General features: G+C 45.5%; 2 protein-coding genes across 4 annotated transcripts in view; both read left to right on the forward strand.

Moving 5' to 3' along the window:
• The window catches only part of snx13 (sorting nexin 13), a 44,213-nt gene extending 39,990 nt beyond the window's left edge, over positions 1-4,223 (forward strand). For all 3 annotated transcript variants that reach the window (XM_062529035.1, XM_062529036.1, XM_062529037.1), the window contains exon 26: positions 277-4,223. In XM_062529035.1, coding sequence (XP_062385019.1) covers positions 277-512 — 236 coding nt within the window. In that variant the 3' untranslated portion in view covers positions 513-4,223. The remainder of the gene's footprint in view (positions 1-276) is intronic.
• A 1,614-nt stretch (positions 4,224-5,837) lies between these two features.
• Positions 5,838-12,500, forward strand: part of LOC134073022 (serine/threonine-protein phosphatase 6 regulatory ankyrin repeat subunit A) — a 49,588-nt gene continuing 42,925 nt past the window's right edge. The window contains exon 1 of the mRNA XM_062529953.1: positions 5,838-6,055. Within this exon, the coding sequence (XP_062385937.1) occupies positions 6,029-6,055 (27 nt within the window). The 5' untranslated portion in view covers positions 5,838-6,028. The remainder of the gene's footprint in view (positions 6,056-12,500) is intronic.

The following is a 12,500-nucleotide window of genomic DNA, read 5'->3' on the forward strand; positions in this document are numbered from 1 at the left end:
AAAAAAAAAAAACATCTGCTAATAAATGTAAACATTATCACAAACATAAACAAATATGACTTCCTGCGCAGTTGCTGACTGCACCTTTAAATGCTGCAAGATGCGACGTTTAGCTTTGGTGTCCGTTTCCCTCACTGAGTGCCCTTAGTAGTTTCATTGGAGACCTCTCCAACAAGCTCCGTGTTTCTTGCTGTGGATGAGTGCTCATTTTTTAACCGCTCTCCTCTCCCTCTCTCTGTCCCCCCCCCCCCCCCCCCCCCCCCCCCCTGTGCGCAGACGAGCTGAAGCACATCATCGGGGCGGAGACGACGCGCAAAGGCATCCTGCGCGTCTTCGACATGTTCCAGCACCAGCAGCTGAACCGCCGGCTGGTGTACGTGCTGCTGGAGGGCTTCCTGGAGACCATGTTCCCGCAGTGCAAGTTCCCCGAGCTCTTCGTCCAGCTGCACTCGCGCTCGCCGCGCACGCGCCGCTACTCGCAGAGACTCAAGGCCTCCTCGCTCAAGAGGTGACAGGCCCGGCCCGGACGCGCCGAGAGCCCGCCGCGCCACGCCACGCGGGGATGCCTGGTCCGCCACCGCCGAAACCGCTACGCGTTCCTGTCCCGGCGTTGTGATGTGACGACGACGACGACGACGATGACGACGGCAAAGCCACCACCACCGCCGCCGCCGCCGTCGTCGCTAACGCTAATGCTAACGACGACGACGACGGCAACACTGACACCGCCGCGGCCCAACCCCCACCCCGACCCCTCTCACGACCGAGCAACACTTCCGCCGCCGATCACGCCACCTAACCCTTCCTGCTCGCGCTCCCACCACCGCCGCCACCGCCACCACAGCGAGCGCTAAGGTCGGGAGGCTAACGGGGCCTGTGGGAGGTGGGGGAGGATTCATGTCCAGAGTGGAGTGGTTTGGACTGTAGTGGGCGGTCTGGCTGAGGGTAAGGAGGGAAACGAGCGTGGTTGTGTCTCTGTGTGTTTACGTGTGTGTGTGCGTAGGGGTTTGTGTGTGGGGGGGGGGTGAGTGGGTCAATACGCAGTGGCTTTAGGACTGCAGATGTGAATGGGACGTCCCCTGTGTCACTAGCAGCTGCGTCGCGACTGACACGTCCTGTCTTCACATCCTCTGGCCCCCCTGCTCCCCTCCTCCCCCACCCCTCCAGGCCCTCCTGAGGTCTTTTTGTGAAGCGCTGTACCCACACACGGATGTATCGCAGAGGACCCTCGCCCCTCCACACACCTGTCTTCGTCGTGATGCATCTACTCATACGAGACACTTTCAGAAAAACAAGTTCACAACTCTACATCTCTACCACTAAGATGCTCGGCTATAGCAGACAGCATCCTGTGTTTGTAATGTTTTCTGTGTTCTGCGTTTCTTTTTGTTTTTCGGTTTGTTGTTGTCGTTGTTGTTGTTGTTTTTGACTACAACAAAAATGGCTGCAGTTTGGGATGCACAGATCCCAGACAAAAATATAATTGTTTTTGTTTTTGTTTATGTTTTAATTCTAAATCACTATGGTGAATCACCCGTAGTGCAGCTGCCATTCGAGAGTAGTACACAAATACTGTTCCATTTTTAATGTCCGAAGTCTGAAGAGGAATCCGAGGAGAGAGGGCTAAACCGTTAGTTCTCATCAATTCGCCACTCTTCTTAAGCTTACCCAAGGCTTGCATTAGGATTTTAATGGTTGGCAGAGTTTTTAAAATGCACCGTAATTCACCTTTTACCATATATACGAACTATACATGCGTATGAATATGTGTTTATTAACCAAATATAGTTGTGGCACCGATGCAAAATGGCTTCTGACAACAGATGCAGCACCTACAGTTTTATTCCCCTTCTGTCCGTCTGGGTGCTGGGGAGAGTGGAGGAGGGAAGCTTAGCCCAAGGGGCAGTTTCTGCTCAATATGTGATAGTCAGTGACCATGACGAAATACAAAACTCTATCTGTGTGTGTGCGAGTGAGTGTGTGTGTGTGTATGTGTTTGTCATTGGGAGAGGGAATTTAAGAGAGCACAACTGTTTCTCTTGTCGTTAATCCAACAGATGTCAGTATGTTCTTCAAAAAGTTATTTGAAAAATCAAACACATCATGGAAAGGGTATGTTTGTGTGTGTGTGTGCGTGTGTGTGTGTCTGCCTGCCTGCCAGTGAGAGGGAGATGCGTGTCCTGGTTGTGATTGCATACGCTTGTGTTCTTGAATTCTAAAGAGAAAAAAAAAAACTAAAAGCATATTTGGAGATATGCTGCAAAGAATGTACCTATCTTTGGTGAAGCTGTGTCCGCGTGCGTAAGTTTTATAAACTCGGTCGGATGGAGGCCCATCAGGACACTCTGGGATCATTGTATTCACATGTGTTTTTTTTGTTTTGTTTTGGTTTGGTTTTCTTTGTCGTGTTCCTTTTATTTTTATGAAATCCGTGTGTAGCACTAAAACACAGGCCTACTAGGTGTCAGAAAACTGTGCCAGTTTGAACTTAGAGACTCAGCCTTAACTCTAAAGACCAAGAGATGCGGACACTAGCAGTAGCTCCCCCTCACTGCAAAAACATGCACAGACAGATGTTGGAGACAACAAAAATAGCCCAATCTAATTGTACTTTCTTTCAAAGAATATCATTTTTGTGCAATATTTGCTTTCTTTAATGCATGTGTATTTGAATAACTGTGTATGAAAAGAAAATCATGTTTTCAGAAATTAAAAAGAAAATTTGAGAGAATTGAGAAAAAAAAAAGAAAAAAAAGAAACCTAATCCCGACAACTCACATTCCATTGTTGTAACATACAAAAAAGTTTGTTTTAAAGACTTGTTTTATAAGTCTGTTTTTGTTTTGCTATTTCTTTTTTGTTTTGTCATCACTCCTGGGTAATATCATGCATCATTTGTGATCACATGGCTATTGTAAACCCCCTCTCTCCCTGGAAACATAGAAAGAGCACACTGTATGAAATGACTTGTATGAAAAATTTATGAAACACATATGAACAAAAATGATCACTTACATGACTGAGTGTGTGATTGGTTGCACATCACATTTCCAGTCTTCGCATCAGAGTCTACAGAGGAGAGTAGATTGATGCACCTCTGGTTGAGGGCCTGTGCTATACCAGGAGCAGCCACAGGGGGGCGCGGGTGATGTCTGTGCCCCTTGTATATTGGTCTATGGGCAACCCCCCCCTGGGCATTCAAACTATGCCACATGGGTTATGACTGTGCTATATATTCCTCCTGAAGGCATAACACTTACACTGTTGGACAGATGAGATGAGAGGTCTCTTGTAGCCTGATGTCATGGGATTACATTTTATTTTGTTTTATTTTATTTTATTCTTTTCGGTTGTTGTTGGTGGTAGCTGTTCTTGTTTCCTGTTTGTTGGAATTTCAGACCTGGATCTGATTATTGGACACACAAAAACAAAAATAACAAAAAAGAAAACATTAGTTTCTCGCCAGTGCAAATGTCACGGCAGGGCTTTCTGCTCCAATTTATCAGGAGCTGGGCAAACATCCTGCCGTCTTGTATGACCAATGAAATACAAACACTTACTGAAGAAGAATTACCACAAAACCTCAGTCACCTTGCATCGTTTTACCTTCCTGTTTATTTTTTCCTTTCTCTCAGAACGCTGTGATATTGCCCAGCTCTGGGTAGCTATATCGTTTGCTGTGATTGGCCCTCCTGTGGTGGCTTCTTGTCTGAAGAGCCAATGAGTGGCCAGCACTGACTCACTGCAGTCTGCTGTGATTTGGTTCTGGTCTGACCCAAACCCACGTTCCCCTCTCTGTCAAAGCCAAGTCTGGCAGTCTGTTTGCACCATCACTTTCACTGGGCTTCCTCATCTTTGTCCATATTTGACTTCTACTTTTGTGCAAATGCTTCCCCCCAAACAATGCAGGATTGCTTGTCTTTTCTTTTCTTTGTTTATTTCTTTTTCTAAATCCCCATACATATGAATCTATGATACTGAAATGTGCATATCGGTGTACAGTATTTGTCAACAGTGTGCCTAAATGTACTGTCAATTATATTTTCTTATTTTTCTTTAAGAAAATGAAAAAAAAAATCAATCCGAATGTCATGGTTGTTTTTAATAGACTGAAAAGAGTACTCTAAGAGGAAAACAACGTTTAGAGTGTTTGCATCATGCTTCTGAAATATTCCTTTTGAGCAGCTCAACTCAGTATAACACTAATAAAACTTTAACTCTGACTAACGGATTGCATCTTTAAATGTTCTTTTTAAAATTCCTCCTCCTGTCTTCACTCAGTGGGCCTTCTGTATACCGGCCCCGGGCATTCACTTTGGGTCACCATATGGTACACATTTGAGCTAGTTGTGTGTGTGTGTGTGTGTGTGTGTGTGTGTGTGTGTGTGTGTGTGTGTATGTTCGTGTGTGTGTGTGTGTGTGTGTGTGTGTTCATGTGTGTGTGTGTTCTTGTAGGGATGTGCATAACGTTGTGTGAGAACACTGTGTGTGTGTGTGTGTGTGTGTGTGTGTGTGTAAGTATGTGGGGACATTACCATTATTGTGTTTGAACACCCTCTTTGTGTGTGTGTGTGTGTGTGCGCAACAATCTGGCCTTCATTACTGGTGGATCAGTAGTGAAAGCACTCTAATGGCCTGTGTAGGATGGTGTGGGTCGTGCTCCCTGCTCTGTGTCTCTCACACCTCCTAACCCCGTTACAGGAGGAATCACAGGGCCTGCCGCACTCACGGGCATTCCAGATGGTGTTACTGGAAGATTAGCATGGCTTAAGGGTTCAGATCTGGAAGAATTGCCTTCCCTTTGCAAATAACACCACTCATGTCCAGCCAGATTTAGAGCTGAGCTTTTGTATCACACACAAACGTAAGACACACACATACACACACACCATGCCATTTCTCTTGGCCCCAGGAAACTGGAGTGTGACTTCCTGTTTATGCAGAAACTCAAGCCTGCAGCTTAAATGGTGTGAAGGGCATTGCAGACATTCCCTCTCCCTGAACTTTCACTCAAGCTCTCTCAATCTCGCTCGTTATAGAGTTACATATTGCTGAATTTATCACCTCTGGCGGAAAACCTTGGCCCATGTTAGCTTTATTACCGAGAATTTCAGCATGCTAATAGACGTTTATTACAATCAATCCCTGACCTAGGTTTTTTCCTGAAAAGTGCAAATTCCTCTAAAACCTTAAAACGTGTATTACGTGCTGCTGTCTGCAAGGCCACCATAGGATGGCGCCAGTCTCCAGCGAAACGAATGAGGGGAGCTAATATTACGTTTTACTTTGTTGCGTGGAAACTCAGGTAAACATGTAACTTTGCTGGAACGTGTGGAGTTCATGTTGTCGAGATATGTCATAAAATTGTCGTCCGTCAGTCACACGACGAGATGTAAAGGTCAGAGTCCTTCAGTAACAGATCCCAGCTATTTTTACTTGACCCTTGCGGCAGCCAGTAATGTCAATCACCTAAAGTCCAAGAAGTAGTTGCAATGCAAAAACCACTTGCGTTTTGCAAGAGGACGTTCGTTTATAGTTATTAATTGAACTAATATACGTGTGTACAAGTAGACAAGTGTCTTGCATATACTTTCTGCTACAAGTAAGAATGAAAACATATTTTTCGGATTTAATATTGTATACGCTTCTCGTGTACAGAGAGGTTAGGCTGCGTACAAATCCTTAGTTTGTGTGGTAAACTGTTGCTTATGTTCATCAGCAGTGGTTATCTCCTCATGAATTTTCCATTTCTTGGTCCATTCTAGCTAGACAAACCAGAATTGGTTTTACTGTGGTTCGAAACCTCAGCAGCCAATCACTGCTCTTGTAACTTCTGCGTGACGGTGGCGGTAATGTGGAGTTGGTGCCTCCTGTGTTTGTCTATTTCAGGAAGGAAAGAGGAAACCCTAGCTGAGAGCAAATTGAAATAATACCGAAAATTAACCCACGGATGTCCGGGGTACCCAAACGCTTTCTTGGAGAGCAGATCAGTTAAAGTCTGCATGAAAGTCAACGACGCACAGGAAACATGGTGGTTCTCAAAATCCGGGACCAGGTATGTCGCCAGCTATTCTGGCTAGCTAACGTTATGTATCGGTCTTGTTAGCTTTGTATGTGTTAGCGAGGTTACCATGAGCTAGCTGACATTAACGCATAGGCAGTAAACGTTACCTAGTTGGTTAGCAAGGTAACATCACCACTGCTAACGTTAGTTACCATGATTAAACACATATAGTCGCTAATATTAGCTCCTTGAGTACAGTGTCAGTTTGGCAAGTCATTTGCAAGCAACAGCTAGCTACAACTTGTTCAATACTTTCACACATTTGGACATTATCATTCAGCTAAGCTAATTGGCTAGCTACGATCAATGTTGAAAAGTGATTCTGGTTGAGGGAATACCAATGGCTACCCCTTAGCTGTCTGGTTGTTAGTTGACTTGTTTAATTAGTAGAGGTAGATAATTGACAATGGACGTTACTGTCTAACTATGTATTTGCTTTTACGAAAAAATAAAAACGTGGTGAAGCAACAACTGAGTCGGCAGTGCATACTTGAATGGTAGCTACGTACTGGCTATGGATCAAGCTAGCTGAAATTACTAGAACAATCCCACTTTCTGGCAGGCTTGCTAGCTAAAATTGTTACATGTTGTTTAGCTAGCTGTCTGGGTAACGAGATGTCTTGCTAAAGCTACCCGATAGCTAACTGTGAGTTAGATGGTGTCAATCTCTTCAGGGAGAGTTCAACTTTGACTCGCATCTTGTGCTCCACTGTAGATAATGAATTCACAGAGTACAATTGAGTTAACTGCAAAACGAATGTTTCTGTTGAAGGAAGAGGCAGATCGCTAAAGTTAATCTCTGTCGAGCTAGTATCCACACAGAGGCTAACGTTAAACTATTCAGCTAAATTGACTATTCTAAGGTTGATCGGATGTGTTCAGATTTGTCATCTTTCGAAAATAATGTTAAATATGCTGATGGTACACCGCAATCACAAACACAAAAACATGTCTCTTGTTAGCCTTGAAATATTTGCTGTGTTGAGTGTTGTTCATGTTCACTTGTAGATATGTGTGAAGTATGTAATAGGGATGTGATGGCAGTTAACGTCACCATGCTAATACCTCTAGTCTAGGAAGACCGCGTTGCACCTTTCGGAGGTTGTGAATCTGTTGTGGATGTGGTGATATGATTAATGGGGAGAGAGAGGTTATCATGTTTAAGAACTTCCTTTTCATCCTCACCTCAACATGCTAAAGTTACGCACAGCGAGAGGTTGTTGGCACTGCAACACAGACGATGTCAACCACACATGTGAATACCAGTCTGACATATCATATTGCAGGGCGTACTACAACGCCACCAAATAAACTTCTTCGTCGTTGCATATTTTGAAGTTTTCCATTGTGCGTGTGTTTGAGTAAAGATTGATAAAGAGCTCATGTGCTTAGCCATTACTTTAAGCTACTGAGTACCACACCTGACCCCAACTCTCTCGGCTTATGCTGGTCAAAGGTCTCTCCTTCGCGTTTATGAATCATCTGTCCGGTCATTCTTTTCGCATGACATTTTTTAGCGTTGGTTTTTCCTGTCCAAGAGAGGTGCAGACAGGCAAACTAGTATCCATTGAGTCACAAATGTTTTCTAACTAACTGGACATAATATACCTCATCTTTCTTGCTAGGAATTGCTACTATCAGTTTACAAGTTAATGCCTTTCCTTAGTTAGTTAGTTAGTTAGTTAGGTAGTATTTGTTTGCCCTCACTGTATTGTCTAGGCAAGAAAAGCAGGAATAAGCAAGTTATAGTACTGTGCTTTGGTTTCATCATGTGCTGTGCTTTTTCGGGGGTTGAAAGCCACATGTATTCTGGGAATGACTGAGCTTTCCACACCAGGAACAAGTTAGACATTTGAAGTTGCCTGCAGTCACCGCTGCAATGATGTTTCTTAGATATAGCATTTTAGGACAAATGGGCTGACCAGTGGCCAGGCAACAGGGTCTATCACACATGCCTTTGGAGCTATGTCAAGCTCTGTGCACATACATACATACATACATACATACAGTACATACATACACACTAACCTGTATAGCCCTAACTTACAGTAAAATGTGGCCTATGGTGGGGGGGGCTTGCTGTTGAGTCAACCACAGGAAGAGCCGTTCCGATTACGCTGTCTCACCCATTGTTCGCGTGCCGATTGAAAAGTGGACAATGAGAGCGGTGACCAAAAATAGCCCTCCGGTGTCACTGACGGCAGGGTTGTGGGGGGTCTCGTAGCAAGAATACAAATGGCATTTATCTGCACAGTAATGGCATGTGTGGTTGAGCCAGGGCTCTTTGTCCGAGCTTAGGGACTTTGGTTATGGGGTTGAGGGGGCGGGGGTCGATGTAGTCAATCCTCTGATGGCAGGTTGCTATTTCTATGTGAAGAGTTGTCATCATCAAGCAGTTCTCTCACCCCTGTGGAGTGGGAAGTTGTCAGATAATGTTGATGGGCTTCAACTCAACACTCCTGACCTCTCTTGCTGTGTGTGTGGTGTGTGTGGCGTGTGTGTGTGTTGGTGTGTGTCCTTGCGTGCGTGACTACAAAGCTCATTGAACTTGTGGACTGAATTACCATTCCAGCTGTATCGCCTGAAAGTGGCCTTGCATTGCATGTGTGAAAAGTGTGACAGCGCAGCGGGGCGAGGGGAGGGTTGCGAGGGCTCCCACTAAGACCCTGTCTGTGGCGCATTTCCAGTGCATTGCCTAGGGACTGCAGTCAGCAGTTTGTAGCGCCGCCTGCCTGGCTTTTCACCCTCTGTAACCCCGTCCCTGGCAGAGCGCTGTTGTCAATAGCATGCCAGCCATGCCACCTGCAAATTACATGCTGATGATGTCATACAACGGCCATGGTTCCGATTTGTCACCTGCTGTTGTGCTTTGGAGGAAGCAAACTGCAGCAGCCTTTGATTTGTGTTCTGGATTGTGTAGGAAATAGAGAATGTGATGTTTGTTAAATCTGTTTTTGGAAGTTTGACGTAACAATTGGAAATATTGAACTGTTTGGCCTGTCGATGTTTTAACATATTCAGGCCCATTGCCTGAAAGATGTATAGTTAGATTTGTTTGTGTGTGTGTGTGTGTGTGTGTGTGTGTGTGTGTATGTATTTATTTATGTAGTTGTTTATTTTAAGGTCAACTCTTGCTTGTGTATTGCAGCAGTCACATTAGGTAATCCATGTCTCTGTCATTGTTTGACCTGTCGATGTTTTAACATATTCAGGCCCATGCTTGAAGTATGTATGGTTAGATTCCTCCGTATGTATACGTATGTGTGTATGCTTGTATGTATGTATGTATGTATTTATTTATTTAGTTGCTTAGTTGTTTGTTTATTTTAAGGTCATCTCTTGCTTGTATGTAGCAGCAGCAGTCACAGCAGGTGATGCATGCCTCTATGTCATTACTGGCTAAATCAGTCATGGAGCCAGCGCATTCATCCACGCTGCTCGTAAGACAGTGAAAGCATTCACTAATGGGCTTTAAGGCCTCCATTGATTGCCATTGATGCTGGGAGAGCTAGTCTGTGGCTTGGCTCATGGCAGCGTAGAGGCAGCCGCGTCTAGTTTGACCTTTGCCTTGTTGTCTTTATCGTCGTGTTGCCTGCCACCTCATGACCGTCATAACGTAATTTAGCTTCGCCTTGTTTATTCCACTCGCATGCCCCTTGATCTGTGGAAGTAGCTGAGTGTACACTATGTGCTCACATTGAACGCAAGCCCTAGGCAACCGGATCTGCACCTGAACACTTCCGTTTGTCTCGCTCTCTCTCACACACACACACGCACACATTAGATAGAGGATAGCAGCACATACCCCATTCAGACACAAACTCAAATGTACACGTATTTCCTCCCGGCTCAGCTGTCGTGTGCTTGGCTGTTGCGAACACGAGAGGGCATTTAATCTCCTTAATGCCTCATGATGTGGATGGCCAGGTTGAGGAGACCAGGTGTGTGTGTCCGATCCGATCCGTCGGTGTAGGTGTGCGAGTGTGTGTGCTGGCACTAGGGGGCACACGAAGGCCTGCTTTTCGAGGCAGCCGTAGCGATGGTTGCCAAGGCTGCGCTGTGTGGCCTGTTGCCATGACACTGAGCTTCTGCCAGACACGATACCGCCGTGGCGTCTGTCCACCGCTCGTTTTAAACATCAGACCATGACGGCAGCGTTTTGCACAGATCACCATCCAAAAGCAGTTCATCTCAACCGTTCAGTAATAAGATTATAGCACGCCACTTGTTAAATATAATGAACACACAAACATGCACACACAAACATACATACACACACACACACACAGACACACACTCACACATACACAACACATACATACACACACATGCGTGTTACCTGCTGTTCGAGCTGCAGAATGTTTATGCATGAGAGTTGGGGAGAATGGAAATGAGAGCCTGTTCGTGTTGGGGCAGCGGATTATATTTCAGCCCTCTGTACTTCAGTCTGGGCCACTTGTTAATTGTTATCGCCGTCCGCCCGTCCGCCACTTGATCAGAGAGTGTTTTCAACACATCCTTTTGTGCTGAGTTTTATATGCAAAAAAAAAAAACACCCTCCTGTCTGATCTCAGTACTCACTGAGTGCAAACGCATGCAAATGACTCATCCGGTACAAGGAGACAAAGAAACAGTGATCCCTCTCTTCTTCCTCTCCTCTCCTTTCCTTTCCTTTCCTTTTTCCTTTTTTTCTCTTTCCTGTCTCAATTCCTCCACCTTCTCCTCCTCCTGTCTTTGATACTGAGGTGAATTGGAGCATGTGGGCTCCGTTGCCACTGACTCAGGGTCAGTCACAGCACTCTCTATCAACTGGCCTCCAGCGCCGTATCGAACCGCCTGCTTTCCGTACATCTGCCTTGTTGTGGTCTACAGCTCTGTGTGCATAAAACAAGTACAGTTTGAGTTATGGAAGAGTGGAGCCGGGCGGCATAGCGCCAGCGTGCCGGTTTTCTTTTTTTGCTTGGGTGGCAGGTTGTGCTGATTGTCTTAAGAGGTGCTCTCTGATTGAATTTGCAAGGGCAGCGAAACAGCCCGGGGTTATTTTTAAGCCCTCCAGCTCCAGCCACAGCGTTCTTACGTAAGGCAAAAAAAAAAAGCTGCCACTCTTCTTTGTGTTGTTTTTCTTTAGAAACACGGCAGGCTGTTCTGAGAAGGGGACTGAATGAGGAAGCAGCAAGCCTACCTGTTGACAAGTTATTCAAACCAACCTAATGAATGAGACTCCATTTTTTTTATGGAGGGCTTAGAAATAGTAATGCAAATTGGGTGTTAAGCAACAGACTATTATTACAGTAAGACTATTGATCTAGATGCATAGCAGAAGTCCCAATCTTGACACCGATGGAATTTTTTTCTTTTTCAAACAAAGTTTTAATTTCAAATAAAAGTAATTTCCCGACTATTAGCCGGAGCTTATACATTGATTGTGCACAATTTCTTCAACTATGAGGTTTATATACGGGGACCGTTAATTTGGTATTAATATGGTTTTGTTTCTTTTAACTTGCATAAAACACTGCCCTGCGGCTTATACACAATGCGGGAAATGACTGTAGGTGCCTCTCAGGGAAAAAGGCGGCGTTTCTCTCTCTGTTATCCGGCTTGCAGCGGAGTGCAAGGCCATCAGTAGAGGAGGGCCCACGTGACCAAGATGACTGGGCCCACTTCTAGCTCCTCTTCACGGCCTGTCGCCAAGGGTTACCTGAAAGTGCAGCCGAAAGTGACGTCAGCAGTGAGCGAGCCAGCCCCAGAACCCCCACCCCCCCGCGCCCCACACACACACACACACACACACACACACACACACACACACACACACACACACACACACACACACACACACACACACACTCGTCAGGTTCCAGTTCTGCCACAGTGCAGGAAATGAGGTCTGGCGTGTGTGGCACAACACATGAGCGGCAGCGGTGAGCGGGAGGTGAGGAAGTGAGTCTCCAGCGGGCGCTCTGCCGTCTCTCACTCTGAACAGGGCCCAGGGTTCTCCTCCGTCAAAATAGGTCACAGCCGCGTTGTGGGGGGGACCTAACTTACGCATGCATTCTACTGCATTCTGGAGTGAGACTGAAGGCGGTCTCGGATGTTCCAAAGACACAAACACATCTTGGAATGATTAAAGCCAGAGATGTAGTAAAGCTTTATTATCTCTATTAAAGCTGCAACGATCCATCGATTCATTAGTTGTCTGTTAGTATGAACTACACGAATTGCCAGTTCTTTTGATAAGCGAGTAAATCGGTTTGTGTAATTGTTTAAGTTGTTAATTGTTCAATTGTTCAATCTTGGTAGAACATGCTAGTTGCCAGGGTTCTCTGAGCAATGGTACATGAAGTTAACTGTCATGCAGGGAGAACCGAGTTCTTTGGGGACGGGTCGAGTCGTCCAATTGTGTGTGTGCGGGGGGGGACTCCAGAATAGTCCT

The sequence above is a fragment of the Sardina pilchardus genome, chromosome 24, assembly GCF_963854185.1.
Source record: "Sardina pilchardus chromosome 24, fSarPil1.1, whole genome shotgun sequence".
NCBI lineage: Eukaryota > Metazoa > Chordata > Actinopteri > Clupeiformes > Clupeidae > Sardina > Sardina pilchardus.